The sequence below is a fragment of the Bombina bombina genome, chromosome 4, assembly GCF_027579735.1.
Source record: "Bombina bombina isolate aBomBom1 chromosome 4, aBomBom1.pri, whole genome shotgun sequence".
In the NCBI taxonomy this organism is placed as follows: Eukaryota; Metazoa; Chordata; class Amphibia; order Anura; family Bombinatoridae; genus Bombina; species Bombina bombina.
The window spans coordinates 486,101,015-486,117,870 of record NC_069502.1 but is presented as its reverse complement, the minus strand read 5'-3'; the positions used below and the strand labels follow the sequence as shown (position 1 = coordinate 486,117,870).

The following is a 16,856-nucleotide window of genomic DNA, read 5'->3' as shown; positions in this document are numbered from 1 at the left end:
AAGAATGAAGGTTCCTTTAAATTACTTCATCCAAGATGGCGTCCATTGAATTCCGATTGGCTGATCGGAATTAAGGTAGAAAAAATCCTGTTGGCTGATGCAATCAGCCAATAGGATTGAACTTGCATTCTATTGGCTGATCCAATCAGCCAATAGAATGCCAGCTCAATCCTATTGGCTGATTGGATCAGCCAATAGGATTGAATTTCAATCCTATTGGCCGATTGCATCAGCCAATAGGATTTTTTCTACCTTAATTATTCAAGGGACGCCATCTTCTTGGATGACGTCATTTAAAGGAACCTTCATTCTTCATTTGGACTTCGTTTGAAGAGGATGCTCCGCGTTGGATGTCTTGAAGATGGAGCCGCTCCGCGCCGGATGGATGAAGATAGAAGATGCCGCCTGGATAAAGACTTCTGCCCATTTGGAGGACCTATTCTTCCCGGCTTCGATGAAGACTTCTGCCCGTCTGGAGGACCACTTCACCTGGCTTCGTTGAGGACTTCGGCCCGGCTGGGTGAAGACTTCTCAAGGTAGGGTGATCTTCAAGAGGTTAGTGTTAGGTTTTATTAAGGGGGTATTGGGTGGGGTTTAGAGTAGGGTTGGGTGTGTGGGTGGTGGGTTTTAATGTTGGGGGGGTATTGTACTTTTTTTACAGGTAAAAAAGCTGATTACTTTGGGGCAATGCCCCGCAAAAGGCCCTTTTAAGGGCTATTTGTAATTTAGTATAGGGTAGGGCTTTTTATTATTTTGGGGGGCTTTTTTATTTTATTAAGGGGGATTAGATTAGGTGTAATTAGCTTAATTTTTTTTAATTTTATTATTTTCTGTAATTTAGTGCTTGTTTTTTTGGTACTTTAGATAATTTTTTTAAATTGTAATTAATTGTATTTAGTTTAGGGAATTTAATTATAGTGTAGTGTTAGGTGTAATTGTAACTTAGGTTAGAATTTATTTTACAGGTAAATGTGTCTTTATTTTAACTAGGTAGCTAATAAATAGTTAATACCTATTTAATAAACTATTGTACCTAGTTAAAATAAATACAAAGTTGCCTGTAAAATAAAAATAATCCCTAAGCTAGCTACAATGTAACTATTAGTTATATTGTAGCTATCTTAGGGTTTATTTTATAGGTAAGTATTTAGTTTTAAATAGGAATAATTTAGCGAATTGTAGTAATTTTATTTAGATTTATTTAAATTATATTTAAGTTAGGGGGGTTAGGGTTAGACTTAGGTTTAGGGGTTAATAACTTTAATATAGTTGCGGCGACGTTGGGAGCGGCAAATTAGGGGTTAATAAATGTAGGTAGGTGTCGGCGATGTTAGGGATGGCAGATTAGGACTTAATAAAATTAAACTAGTGTTTGCAATGCGGGAGGGCGGCGGTTTAGGGGTTAATATATTTTTTATAGTGGCGGCGATGTCCGGTTCGGCAGATTATGGGTTAAACATTTTTATTTAGTGCTTGGGATGTGGGGGGGGCCTCGGCTTAGGGGTTAATAGGTAGTTTATGGGTGTTAGTGTACTTTTTAGCACTTTAGTTAAGAGTTTTATGCTACGGCATTAGCCCATAAAACTCTTAACTACTGACTTTTAAATGCGGTTTCAGGCTTGACAGGAGAGGCTGTACCGCTCACTTTTGGTTAGACTCGTAATACCGGCCCTATGCAAGTCCCATAGAAAATATAGGATACGCAATTGACGTAAATGGATTTGCTTTATTTTCGAGTCTGACCAAAAAAGTGAGCGGTACACCTGTACCTTCAAGATTCGTAATACCAGCGGGCGTTAAAAAGCAGCATTAGGACCTCTTAACGCTGCTTTTTAACCCTAACAAACAACTCGTAATCTAGCCATCTGTTTGTTACCACCATGACATTGTCTCATTGGAAGCGAATGAATGGTATTGAACAAAGTAACGGCCATGACTGAAGAGCATTGAAAAATGCTCTGAGTTCAAGGACATTGATAGGTAGAGACGCTTCTTGTGGAGACCAAATACCCTGTGCTCTCAGATGACCCCACATCGCTCCCCAGCCAAACAGATTGGCTTCCTAAGTGATAATAGCCAACAATGGACTTTGAAACCCCTTAAAAGTTCTGAGGACATCCACCAAGAAAGAGATTGTTTGGTGGTTTGGTCCCAGTGGATTACTTGAGAGGTCAGAGTGGCAAAGAAATGCTGGGAGGGAATGGGGAAGTAGAAGGGATACTTGAAACTCTGGTGTAGGGTGTCTTTGCCTCCTCCAAAGAATCTTCCCTGAGGAGGCCTGAAACAAAAGCTTATTCGATACTCCTGGGAAATAATTTGCAATACCCAGGGATACTGAACAGATCTCTCCCAGGCCTCTTGAAAGAGGATAACTCTGTCCCCCACCTGAGACTGATCTGGTATGGGAGTCACACCTTCATGAGGTCTTGGAAGCTGAGGTAGACTGTTTGGACTGTTTGTTTTTGGACCAGAAAGAGTTAGACTTACAGGAGGATTTGGAGTAGCCAGAACTCTGGGCAGAGTGGTAATCTGTCTGAGCCTTAGATTGCTGAAATAAGCAAATACCCTGCAGATTTAAGATTACTCTTTGATTTCTTATGGGGCAGAAAAGCTCCCTTACCCCAGTGACTGTGGAAATAATATGATCTAGTCCAGGCCCAAACAGAGATTTACACTGGAAGGGGGAGAAAGTGGTGTGTGCTTCCAAACCATATCAGCAGACCAAGAATTAAGTCAAAAAGCTTGTCTAGATATAACAGCTAATGCAGCATTCTTAACATTAAAGGACCTGTAAATACAGTAGATTTGCATACTCGACAATTGCATGATAAAAAGAGTGTAATAGCACTTAGTCTGAACTTTAAATGAGCAGTAGTTTTTTTTCTGACAAATTTCAAAGCTATACCTATTTCCACTTCTTCTGTATCATGTGACAACCATCAGCCAATCGCAAATGCATATACATATATTCTGTGAATTCTTGCACATGCTAAGTAGGAGCTGATGACTCCAAATATGTAAATATAAAGAGACTATGCACATTTTGTTAATGGATAATGGACATACATTGGAAAGTTGTTTAAGATTGCATGTTCTATCTCAATCATGAAAGTTTAATTTTGACTTGATCTTTAATGTGAATCGTTTCAACTGCTGCATCACAAAGTAATTTGCTGTTCTCAGTAGATTAATGCCATCCTGTATCTCATCCAGAGAGGTTTCTCCACAAACAAGTTCTAAATGATTTTCACACCAAACAGCAGTGGCAACCCGGGTTACAGTAACTGCAGCTCTAAACATAAAACCTGCAAAATTGTCAAGTTTTCTAAATTAAAGAGACCTAATACTCATATGCTAAATCACTTGAAACTGATGCAGTATAACTAAAAAGCTGACAGGAAAATATCACCTGAGCATCCCTATGTAAAAAGGGAATATATTTTACCTCCCAATCTCCTCAGCTCAGCAGAGTAAGTGCTGCCCAGCTGCAGGTTTAAAAAAAAATAAAAATGAAGAAACAAACAGCAGCAAATCAGCATCAACAGTGATGAGGTCATGAACTTTTTTACTGTGATCTCGTGAGATTTGACTTAACTCTCATGAGATTTCATAGTAAACTTCCTTAAAAATAGGGAAATAAGATGAGTGTTCACGAAGCTCGCTCCTTTGCCTGTCCAGGGACAGACATACTGATTTGCTGCTTAGAAGTCCTTTACAATGGGATGTGGCTACTGAGAAACTTTTGAGGTAAAATATCTTTCTTTTTTACATAGAGATGTTCAGGTGATATTTTCTATCACTGTGGACTTAAGACTGTGGTCTTAAGTCCAAAGTTAAATTTGGCTAAACAGTGCACATGAAAAAAAGGACCATGAGCCTTATGTAAAAAATACATCCTGAGCCTCCAACAGCAAAAAGATGACCAACAAAAATTATAATTATCTGCCTTTGTGAAGAAAACCAATCCTGTTCAAGCAAAGAGAAGCACCCTGACTAACTGCAAAATGATAAGTCCCAGTTTCTGGCATGAAGAGGCATGTTCAAGTGCTTAACAAAGGTGACAAATATGCCCATGACATCTCTGCTTGTATAGCTGTAGGAAGTGTGGGCTTTTTCTTTTTTTTTTAGAAAACTAATCTAAACTAAGGCTTGACAAATTTGGCAGCCAGGAAGGCATGGCTCCACAAATTCAACTTCTGACCAACATTTTGTGGTAGTGTTTTACATATATTTTTTAAAATAAAATAATTTTCTTGTTGCTCAAAAACTGTATACTTGTCTTCACACTATTCTGGGTATCTCCTAAATTCTAAAATAAATTTGTTTACCCCAACCTTAGCTATGTAAACCCTATGCAGAGAAAAAAGTTACAAATTACTGTCCATTGGTAAGGGAAAATATATAGGGAAAGGGAGGCATTCCAAATATTTTTTTAAGGTTTCTACCTATTCAAAAGTAGCACAAATGTATATATCCAACAGTGAAGATGTGTATAACAAGTCAATATGAGGTAAATCATATTTATAAGCCACTTAGATAAACATTTAATAGAACTTTATACTTAATTCTGAGGTTTGAATTACTTACTTTCCAATGTTTTCAGGGAGTGCTTGCAATGAGATGTCATTAATGGAAAGACAGGTAAGGCTCTCTAGGTCTGGGAAACTTTCTGGCAGCCTAGGGGGGAAAAGGTATTTTAAAACACAGATAATTGCAAAACATTGTGTCTCATGGGGAGACAAAAGCTCAGAATACAGTATGTTTTGGAGTACAGTATATTATACACAAATAAATAATGGCATTTCACAAAAATCCTATATTGGTGAATAGTCTTTTTTTATTAAATAAGTTTCATTCAGGAATGTAAGACTTATTTATAAGATTAACAGTTCCAAGGTAAAAAAAACATTTCTACATAGCAATATTTTTTTTATTTATTAAAGTAGTTAAAAGGATATTTAAGGGACAGTATACACCAATTATAATTTAACTTCATGTAATAGACACTACTATAAAAAATAATATGCACAGATACTAACATAAAAATTCAGTTTAAAACATTTTAAAAACTTACTTAGAAGCTCCCAATTTAGCACTGTTGATGAGGTAGTCTGGGACATACACTGAAAGAGCTGAGAGCAGACCCTCCCCCCTACCCTGTATATGAAAAGACCCATTATACAAACAGAAACAATCAAAAGTCTGTACACATCAGTATACATCTAAAACTTTGGGGCTTGGTTAGGAGTCTGAAAACCAGCACATTATTTATCTATATATTTTTACAAAAACACCCCCGGATGGGCTATATAAATGGATCAGCTACAAAACATTTATGAAAAGAAAAATCTAGTGTACAATGTCCCTGATGTTAAAGTAAGGAATTACCTGTCCTAGTGTTTCCTGTTTTCATACAAACTAAAAAAGGTATGGTGGACAATGTGGTCTATTATATCCCGGTGTTGAGAAAATAAATATTCCCTAAGGGCCACAGATTATTGCAGTTAATAGCACACTTAAAGGAAAAGTAAAAAGTCAAACAAACTTAAAAGGGACACTGAACCCAATTTTTTTATTTTGTGATTCAGATAGAGCATGCAATTTTAAGCAACTTTCTAATTTACTCCTATTATCAAATTTTCTTCATCCTCGGTATCTTTCGTTGAAAAGCAAGAATGTAAGTTTAGATACCGGCCCATTTTTGGTGAATAACCTGGGTTGCTCTTGCTGATTGGTGGATTAATTTAACTGACCAATAAACAAGTGCTGTCCAGGGTCTAAACCAATTAATAGCTTAGATGCTTTCTTTTTCAAATAAAGATAACAAGAGAGCGAAGAAAAATGGACAATAGGAGTAAATTTAGAAAGTTGCTTAAAATTGCATGCTTTAGGTGAGAGATGGAGATCCGGAGGAGGAGCTAGAGCGTAAGTCACGCTAGCTTGCCACATCCTCGCAATTGTCTCTAGGTGGAGAAACAGCGCCTCTAAGCCCATGTGACTTGGGCAGACCCTGCGGATGAGCAAAGAACCCTTGTGGATCATGTCAAGGGAAAACCATTCAACTTGGTTGGGGAAATAGGAAAGGCCTCCGGGGTCACCCTCCTGCATCACAGACGGACCCGGTTCAGGGTTGCCAGACAGTCTCTCCCTCCCACCGGTGCTGCATGAGGCAGATTGATAGCCTGGGCCCTGACTTCTGGCAACGGGCCTCTACTTCTGGGTGGGTTACTGCACCCGCTTCTTCTAATCCATCCTGCGGTGAGTGGTGAGACGCCCCCCCCCTTCCCACCAGTGCTCCGCAAAGGGCGGCGACAGCCGGATTTCCATCAGGCAGAGGACCTGTTTCTTTGGAAACAACTACAGCCGGAGCTGCTGGTTCTTGCCCTGCTTCAAACCGGAGCGCCCCCCCCTGGTGGAAAACACCTGGGTGATCGACTCAGGCTAGCTACTAGTAAGGTAACTCCTTCCCCCTCCACCATACAGGAGATCCAGAAGGTGAGACTCTTTCTACGGTTAAAAAACGGAATTACGTATCCCCTGTTGCTCCCTACTGATCCCACATTGTTGTCTCCTTTTCTAACCCACCAAGAGATTTTTATCCGCTACTAACATAACTTGCTACACTAATCTTGCCGGCTCAGCACAACATCATACTTGGTTGGGTCTCATACTGTTAAGGAGCAAAGGAACTGGAGGGGAGAAGGAGGAGAAACTTTAGAAAAAAAGTTACATCAACTCTGGCTGGAAAAGTTTACTATCAACTGTTGACATAATGCTCCCTTTATTTACTTGCTAAGCTATAGCCGCAAGGCTCCTAAAGATTCCGGACTTGCTATTTTTTCCTGCACATTCCCTCTTTCATGTAAAGGAGAGAGAAGCAAGGGGGAGAGTCATTTAAGGAGTACCACTCCTTTTCTCATGAAGGGATGCCGGAAAGAAAACATCTTTAATTCAAAACCTAGGTCTCAACTCCTTACTAAAACCTTTAACTATTTAAGAAGAAATAGTTTTTTTGTTTTGTTTGTTTTTTTTGTTTCTTGAAATTGTTATATTGCTATATATTTAGTGCAAAAGGATAATTTGATTAGAGCAATATCTGAAATGTTAAGTTCATAAATTGTATACCTGACTTCAGAATAACAAAAGTGGTCTTTCTTGTTATATAAATTGCTTTTCTTGCCACGTTAACCTTCTATGTTTTTTTAGAACATCAAGATAATTAATGTGCATGCTCAAATAACTTTATAAATAATTTTATTTCCTGTGTAGGAAAAAAAAAAAAAAGAGTCAAGGTGGGGGAAAGGGGGCTAAAGGGGAAAAAAACTGAAGGAGATTTGTGGTTGTCAAACTAAACCATCATATTTTTCTATATGCTAACCACCCTACCAACATTTATCCTGCATTTGCTTTGCTGAAATTTAGTCAGTTTTCCTTGTTTGATCTTTTTGTCCTCCCTTCTATTGGCTGCTGTATCAATCTGACTGTTCCCCCTTGCCCCCCAAGGGAAGAAAATCATAAATAACAAATAAAACATAAAACCCCCAATCTTACATGAATAAAAAAAAAGGGAAAGAAAAACGGGGAAAAATCCAACTACTCACATATCCTAAATTTCACCTATTTTGAGTCAATCTCTGATATAACCCACTCTATTTTTTTTTTTTTTCCTTATTTCTCTTTTCACACTCGCGTCCTTACCTTACTACCCCCCCCTCTCTTCACGGGGATCCCCCCCCCATTTTTTTCTCTTCTTTTTGTGTGTTTTTTCTTTTGCACACATCTTCCTAACATTTAATGGATACATTTTTTAAATCACCTAGTCACTCTCCTCATTCCTCTTCAGTAAGTCAAGGGAGAGGAAAAATAAAAACTTGAGAGAAACTTCTGTCGAAATTCACCCCACTTCTACGAATATCACCAAAGGCAATTAAATTTTCGATATGCAGGGGCTAGTTGAGAGCATTGCTGGAGTTCTGACTCCAAAGTTTGATTTTCTCAGAGTCAAAATTAAACAAGAAATTTCATTGCTTACTAATGAAGTCAGACAGTTTTTAAACAGACTCCAGGAAGCAGAGAAAAGGATATCAGATATGGAGGACTTGCAAGAGTCTCATAGATCCAAACTAGAAGCTAATAGTCTTATTATTAATAAGCTACAACTCAAACTGGAAGACCTGGAAAATCGCTCCATGAGAAACAATATTTGTATCATAGGCCTCCCTGAGAGTAGAAACCAGGAAGACTTTATTAAATTTATCTCCGTCCCATTGGCACAGTCGCTGGGCATCCCGATTCCTCAGTCACCTTTCCTGATTGAAAAAGCACACAGAGTGGGAAGCCCAATTATGACTGGGAAAACAAACTCCAAGCCAAGACCAATCATAGCCAAGTTTCTGAACTTTCAGGACAAGGTTATTTTCATGCAACACTATCACAAAATCAACCTATTTTATTAGATGGATCCAGAATACTTCTCTTCCAGGATTTTTCTTATGAGACATCCCTTAAGAGAAAAAAGCTGTCCCCACCCATCAATCAAGGTGTACAAGCCACCATAAAGTATCCAGCCAGATTGATAATATTAGTCCAAGACCAAACTCTTTTATTTGACAAAATCAAAGGTGCAGAAGAGTCTCAGGTAGTTAAAAACATCCTTGCAGGAACTAGTTAAAGGTATAGGTTGAGCCGTCCCCTGGTATAACAATTCCCATGTGGTTGGTCTTTTCTATATTTTTATTAAATGGGTTAAGGGACATGAGCAGTGGCCGTGTCGGGGGGGTTACATTTTTTTTTCTCTCTCTCTTCTCTCCCTGGGGTGCTTGTTTGTGCTTACCTTTTCCTGAAGAGCTATAAGTAGAATTACCTCATTGAACATAATTTCCTGGAACATAGGAGGTATCACTTCCCCTACTAAGCGGAAAGCCATAATAAACACACCTAAGAAAGCTGAATGCTGATTTTGCACTTCTCCAAGAAACACACTTAAATACTGAAGAAATAAAAAAGCTAAAATTTTCTTGGGGTGGAAACAAAATTGCTACACCTAGCTTGAACAGGAAGAGGGGAGTGGCTATTTTGATAAAAAAAAAAAAACTCTCCATGAAGTCGTACAGGTGGACACAGAAGGCAGATACCTACTTATCAGAATAAAATTAGATAACTTGATGTTTACAATTTGTAATGTGTATGCTCCTATTTTTGTAGAGAATTTTGGGACTCTCTTCAGTTGAGGATTTTGCGGTTCAGACAGGACTACTTCTTACTGGGTGGATATTTTAACATGGCCCCTCAATCTCTCCTTGACAGATTTAGATATAAGAAAACTGACTAAAACTAAAAGAGACCGGCTAGAAACCAAATTATTTTAAACCATTTTTCAAAATCTTGCCCTGCGAGACATATGGAGGACACAAAATCCGGAATCCAGGAGTTATTCCTGTTTGTCAAAAGCTAATAAGTCACTTTCTAGAATAGTCTACAATTTCAGTACAAAAAGTCTCATCTCTCACGTTTTTATTTTCCTAAATATCTATTTACTATAATCAAGTTTAAAAATTGTCTTAAGGCTAAATACAACGAATTTCTACATTATAATAGAGAATATCTTGACAAGCCTGATGTATTTTGGGAAACGGGTAAGGCAGTTCTTAGAGGCGAAATTTTGGCATATAACGTGATGTTGAAAAGAAAACACACAGAAAGAGTGAAACAAGTCTCTCGCTTTGTTGTTAATTCCTACAACAGATATCTCCAGTCAAAAAAATCAGAAAATTGGTCCAATTACAATAAAGCTAAAAAAAAACAAAAAAAAACTCTTTTTTTGCTAAAAGAGGCTACCCAGAAAGATCTAATGGTTCAAGCTAAGTACTACAGGCATGGAAACAAATCTGTTAAACTACTGGCTTCCCTAGTCAAAAACAGCAATAAATCTTCTGTAATTGAGAGATTACAAAAGGAAAGTGATAGTGTTGAAACCCCTGGACAGATTCTGGAGACCTTTACGGACTATTATAGAGAGATTAATGCATATAGAGAATCCAATCAAGCCCATAGGGAAAATTTTTGGGAGACGATAACTTATCCTTCTTTATCAACGGATTTAGTAAATGGTATAAACTCCCCCATTACTGAGAGCGAGATAACTAGAGCGATTCAAAATCTATCTTTAAATAAAGCATCTGGACCTGTTGCATTGCCAAACGAATTTTAAAAAATCTTAATACAGCCAATAGTCCCTCATTTGAAAAATCTCTTTAATTACTTTTACATTGACAATAAACCAATGTCATCTAAACTTCATGACATTTCTCACAACTTTGTTAAAATCAGGAAAAGATCCATTAAGGAAAGAATGCTACAGACCCATAGCCCTTCTCAATACCGACTACAAGTTGTTAACGTCTATCTTAGCCTCTAGACTGCAGTCAGTATTATCTATTATTATTCATAAAGACCAGGCAGGATTCCTCCCCAATAGAAACTTGGCAGCCAAAATCAGGGAAGTGTTCTTAATGATTGATTATTTTAACTTATTAGATAATCAAGGCCTAGCAAGGGAAGCTGATGAATCAGATGCGGCGATTATTTCAATCGACACAGAAAAAGCCTTCGACTTAGTGCACCATGACCACATAGTAACATCTTTAATTTTGACAAATTTATCAAAAGAATATATTACAATCCTCACACAAAACTGATAGTTAACAACTTGGAATCTGTGGATATAATGTTGGGGAACATGCCAGGGGGTGCCCTCTTTTACCACTTCTATTTGATATAGTGATCGAGCCCTTGGCCATTATGATTAGACATCAATTAGAGGTGATTAGGATTAGACAAGCTGAGCTGAAAGTAGTCTTATACACGGATGGCATCCTGTTATTTTTATCTAACTCTAATATTAACTTCCCTAAACTTTTCTCCATTATCGACCAATTTGGCTCTCTCTCTGGCAATAGAGTCAATGTTTCCAAATCAGAGATCCTGTGACTAAAGAAAAATTCGGACTCTCTTTCTGATATTCCTTTTCTGCCAGTATCCAAAACTTTTAGATATCTAGGCATCTACATCTCCCTTCAGCCAGCATGATGGTACAACCTTAACATCACACCGGTTTTATAAAAGATTAAAGGATGCATGAAAAATTGGCAGAATTTTCCCCTCTCTCTATCCGGGAGGGTTGCTTTGTTTAAGATGATTCTTCTGCCAAAGTTGTTATATGTCCTTCAGAACACCCCGGTTTTACTCAAGACAAAGGATCTGAGTGAGATTAACACAGCACTACATCACTTTATTTGGCAAAATAAAAGGCCAAGAATCTCCTTGAACAAACTCTTTTTGGCAAAGGAATCGGGAGGGCTGGTTGTTCCAGATTTGAGACTCTACAATGTGGTGTTTCTGTCAAGGCTAATACCTGACTGGATATTGGAATCTGACTATTTCACCAATAATGCTCTGGAACGTAATATAGTCTACCCTTATCTTCCTATTTCTTGTATTCATTGTAGAGCTAAATCTATACCTAAAACCATTAAACAGCTCAAAACTATTTACACGCCAATTCAAGCATTCTGGAAGCTCCTCTCATTAATAGGTGTTGATCCTCACATTCCAAAGTTCCAAACTTTTAAAGGCAACCCAGAATTTCAGTTAGGGTCTCAATCTCCCTTATTCACCAGATGGGAACACTTGGGTTTATGTAAGGTATCTGCATTAGTTAACTTAAACCTATCAATTAAATCATTTGATTCAATCAAAATTGAATATAATCTTCCCAACAGTGATTTTTTTGCATAGCATATCTGCAAGCGAGGCATTATGGCTTTAGTCTTGCTAGTGAACACGGTTGGATCTGGTCCTGGGGACTTTTTGAAAAGTGGTTTCCATTAGTCAGAAGTGGAACACATTCAACTTTGTTATGGTATCAACTTCTACTCTTAAAAAGAGGTGATCAAAATCTACTTTAATTATCCCAACAATGGAATGCCCATAATCTTCAATTTAATATTAATCAGGGGATGATTCAAAAATCTATTGAAGTAGTTGCCAAGACCACGTTGTCCTCAACATGGAGAGAGTCCCACGTGAAATTATTGTTCTGGGCTTATTACACCCCAGCTAAAGGAGCTATGTGGGGAACTCAACCTTTTGTGCATGTCCAAAATGTTCTTTCTATGCGACAGACCTGACTCACATGATTTGGGGATGTCCTAGAATTAGACAAATGTGGCAGAAACTAGAGTATTGGATTTCCAGGGTTCTGAGGTTGTCTTACACCGGGTTTCTCCTTATCTCATATTATTTTCCTCTGGGAAGGAGAGCAAAATCAAACTTATAAGAAATTAGTCAATGTGATCACCCTCTCAGCTAGAAATTTATTTTTTCGTTACTGGAAAAAGGGTAATATTCCTAGTCTCATAGAAATTAAAAGTTACCTGAGAAAACAATGTATTATTGAACAACATGATACAGATATGAATAATGATCGTGATGTAAGCCTCTTCTTCCAAAAGTGGTCCCCATATTTAAAGAGTTTACCTCCAGGAGAAGTGGATCATTTGATATTTCCATTTCGGAACTCAGAACTAGTCTTATTAGGGGTCTGGTGACTTAACATGTTTCTTTTGTCTGTCATTTTTTCTTCCACTTTGTTTTTCTCTCTTTTCCCTCTACTCCCCTCTCTTTCCCTCCTGCCCTCCCTGCCCTCCCTCTAGTGGTCACTGTTTAAGTGTATTGTCCCACTTCTCTGGAACACCATCCTGCTCATGGTCACTTAGTTTTTAGGATTCACAAGTGCAGTCAAGTTGATATTCTAGGTGACTAGTCAAAATTTCTTCTTGTGTTTAGTTAAAATTATAGAAAAAAGGAACAGGTTTAGTTTTCTTTTTCCATATGACGCATCAAGAGCAATTCACCACACAGTGTAAAAATGTGGTACGTTAGCCAAATGAGGCGCTTTTTTTGTTTTAAAATGTCACTTATGATGCAACAGAGATGTCTTCATTGTTAAACAAACTTGTCAAGATTTTACTTTATCCTTGTAATTGCATGTTGATAGGTTTACTGCCTCTGAATTGTTCAAAATATTAAGCACATCAGATGTAATTTGTGTACATGTGTATTCACTCGTTTTGTACAAACCCTTTTAAAAAAATGGATGCTCTATGTGAATCACGAAAGAAAACATTTGGGTTCATTGTCCCATTAAACATTCATGATTTAGATAAATCATGCAATTTTAAACAAATTTCCAGTCTCATTTTATTATAAAACTCTTTGTTTTCTTGGTATCCTTAATAGAAGAGTAGACTGTTAGGCTGATAGAAGCACTGATTTCTGAGTCAATCATGTGAGATAATACAGACAGATATCAATTGGATTATTTTTTTTAGCTTGACTTATGATTGAAGAAACATACTTATAACTAAAAAATAAACGTGTAAACAATATTCAGCCAATAGAGATGTATCAGGAAATACAATTTACTGACTCAATGTTATGTCATCTTGAACGTAATGAAGTATCCCACATGGGCCGCAATATCAGATTGGACAAGAAGATAGTGTGATAGCGGTTTTTAACCAATTAAGTTGTGTGACCAAGTGACCAAACAGACTGGTGCCAATAGGTGTTAAAATATGCATAAGATCTTTATGGTTGTGGGACTTGGATTAGTTTGCAGCTACAGTTGTATTGTTTGTATTGCTAATGTTAAATATGGCTCCTGGATTGTAGGAGCCTAGTCTAAATTCATTTAGCAGGTTGCTGAAGTGAAAGCAATAAGATATTTTCGATTCACACTTCAGATTATTATTATTTCCTACATTAATATTCAGACAATATTGAGCTAAGGTTTAAGTGTTTTTTTGTTTTTTTTATTGTGTGGCTGTGTTTATTTAATAAATAATTAGTGTGTATGGGGAAATGTCAATTCTAAGGATCTTTTATCACATTATTTTTCAAGGCAGTAATAATAATACAATACAGGGTACTGCACTCTTGAGTTCTTTGTCTATTTACAATTATTTAATGATTGTCTAACTTGTGCTCACTTAAATAATTTTGCATAGAGAGGAGAGCTTTATATCATCAGTCCCTTAGTCTTCCAATAAGAATGAAAAGGATATTAGAAATGGATTGATATTTACAAGTGGAACACAAACCAGATTCTAGAAAGCAAAAATATCCAGATGAACACACCTTGTTGATGTTTATCTATGAAAGGAATAGCTAAGAAACAAAATACCATCAAGGGTAAACTAATAACTGTACGTTTGTTCTTAGTGGGTTATTTGCAGAAGAAGCTTAATATGACATTCTAATAAAACATGAGATGCTCTGCTTTGCTAGAGCACGTAATATTACCATTAGTTAGACCAGATTACTTGTGTTTAAAGGGACAATAAAGTCATAATTAGGCATTCATGACTGAAAAAGGTCATAAAATGTTAAACAATTTTCCAATGTAATTCTATTTAATTTGCTTCCTTCACTTGTTATCCTATGTTGAAGTGTTTATCAAGGTAAGCTCAGGAGCAGCAATGCACCTGGGCGCTAGCTGTTGATTGGCGGCTGCACATATATGCCTTTTGTATATAGCTCACCCCATGTGTTCAGTTAGGAACCAGTAGTGCATTGCTGCCCATTCAACAAATTATACCAAGAGAATGCAGCAAATGTGATAATAGATGTAAACTGGAAATGTGTTTTAAAATGGTATGCTCTACCTAAATCATGAAAGAAACAAATTTGGGTGTCATGTCCCTTTAACCCTTACAAGGGTGTTAATGCAGGCAACATGCCATTTCAGAGCAGGACTTTCATATATGTTTAACCCGTTTTATCAAGGCTCACTAATGTAAAAATGACAAGCACATAACATTTACATTAGAACGTTGCCTTCAAGGTTTTGAACATGCAGACAGGAGATGCAAGAGCTCCAGGCATAGATGCATTGGTGGTGTTCTATATCAAGAGTGCCATGCTAAGTTATAGCACTTACTTTAGCCACACTAATGTTAAATTGTACAGAAAAGCATCCTCAGGTTAAAAGACAATAAACCTATTCCCACTTTGCTTTGAGTTTCCCTTCTTAAAGAAGCTGGTGCAGCAGAGCTCTCTGTGAAAAAGTTTGTATCTTAAAGGGACACTGAACCCAAATGTTTTCTTTGGTGATTCAGATAGAGCATGCAATTATAAGCAACTTTCTTATTATCAATTTTTCTTCATTCTCTTGCTATCTTTATTTGAAAAGCGAGAATGTAAGTTTAGAAGCCGGTCCATTTTTGGTTTACAACCTGAGTTGTGCTTGCTGATTGGACAACACCAATAAACAAGTGCTGTCCAGCTTCCTTAACCAAAATTTAGCTGGCTCCTTAGCTTAGATGTCTTTTTCAAATAAAGATAGCAAGAGAACAAATTAAAATTGATAATAGGAGTAAATTAAGAAGTTGCTTAAAATTGCATGCTCTATCTGAACCATGAAAGAAAAAAATTTGGGTTTAGTGTCCCTTTAAATGGATATGAAACTCAAACGTTTTCTTTCTTCACAATTCAGATAGAGCATGCAATTTTAAACAACTTTCTAATTTACTTCTTTTATAAATTTTCTTCATTTTCTTTGTAGGGACATAAGCTCAGGAGCCTACCAATTTCTAAACCACTATATGGCAGCAACTTTGCAAGAATATTATCAATTAACAAGAGCACTAGATGGCAGCACTATTTCCTGCCATATAGTGCTCTAGATGCCTACCTAGGTATCTTTTCAACAAAGAATACTATGGGAACAAATCAAATTTGATAATAGAAGTAAAATAGAAACTTTTTAAAATTGTATGCTCTGTCTGAGTCACAAACTAACATTTTTGGGCTTCCTATCTCCTTAAGAGTAGTCACTGTTAAACAGATTTGAAAGACTTCTTGCCCTGTTACTTGGTAATCCATGGATAATGGGCAGCTGGAGATACAAAAAGGTTAAAAAGGGAGCACTAAAATAGCTATTAAAAAAAAAAAAAAAACTAGTTTTAGAGAAAGAGACACATTATATTTGTCTAAGTGGTGAAGGTGGGTAAAGTATTTATCTGGCACTAAAAATGCAAAATGCAATGAATGAAATTCAGCTAATAAAACTAAAATGTTCAAACTCAATCTCTCAGAATTAATATAAAGTATAAACACATAGGTAAAAACATGAAATTAATGGTTAGTTTTAAAAAAGCCTATTTAGGTTGCCGATATGGCCATTCCAAAAAATAGTGCTACAAATATGATTTTGCTGTATTCAGATAAAAAGTATAAAGTAAGAAACAATGATACAGACTAAAATTATATAATAATCGTCACACTGTTGCAAACTGTGTAGTTAAGCCACAGAAAGTATCCACAATTACCTTGTGCCAAAGAGAACTATAACAAACTTGTTAAATACAAAAATTAATTCAGGCTTCCTTGCCCTTGTATATTGTTGCCTTTGGCAGGTATCAACTCCAGGATTAGAAACTATTATCGGGTACTCCGCATGAAACTCTGTTGTAAATATTAGCATGCAGTGTTAAAGTATATTTATTCAGCTGGATTGTTTTTATTACACTTGGTAACGCTTTATAACCTTAGGTCGATACAATATGCTCTCATAAGCACCCCAATCTTCCAGTATCCATGTATAACATAATATATCAAAGGGGAAATATACATTGAAGTTAACAATATGCGGTGCCGAGCTCACCTCCGTGTATAAAGTAACAAAACCAGGTTACTCACTGTTCTCCGGCCCCACTATGCAGGATGGTGGATGATCTGTAGTAATCCTCCTCACCGGACAGCGTTAGTACAGCTCAAGACCCGTGACCTTATCA

At 36.9% G+C, this 16,856-nt stretch overlaps 1 protein-coding gene across 1 annotated transcript in view; it reads right to left on the bottom strand.

Moving 5' to 3' along the window:
- LRRC1 (leucine rich repeat containing 1) overlaps window positions 1-16,856 on the bottom strand; it is a 447,671-nt gene that overhangs the window by 217,314 nt on the left and 213,501 nt on the right. Inside the window, exon 4 of the mRNA XM_053710387.1 lies at window positions 4,588-4,677. Coding sequence (XP_053566362.1) covers window positions 4,588-4,677 — 90 coding nt within the window. The remainder of the gene's footprint in view (window positions 1-4,587; window positions 4,678-16,856) is intronic.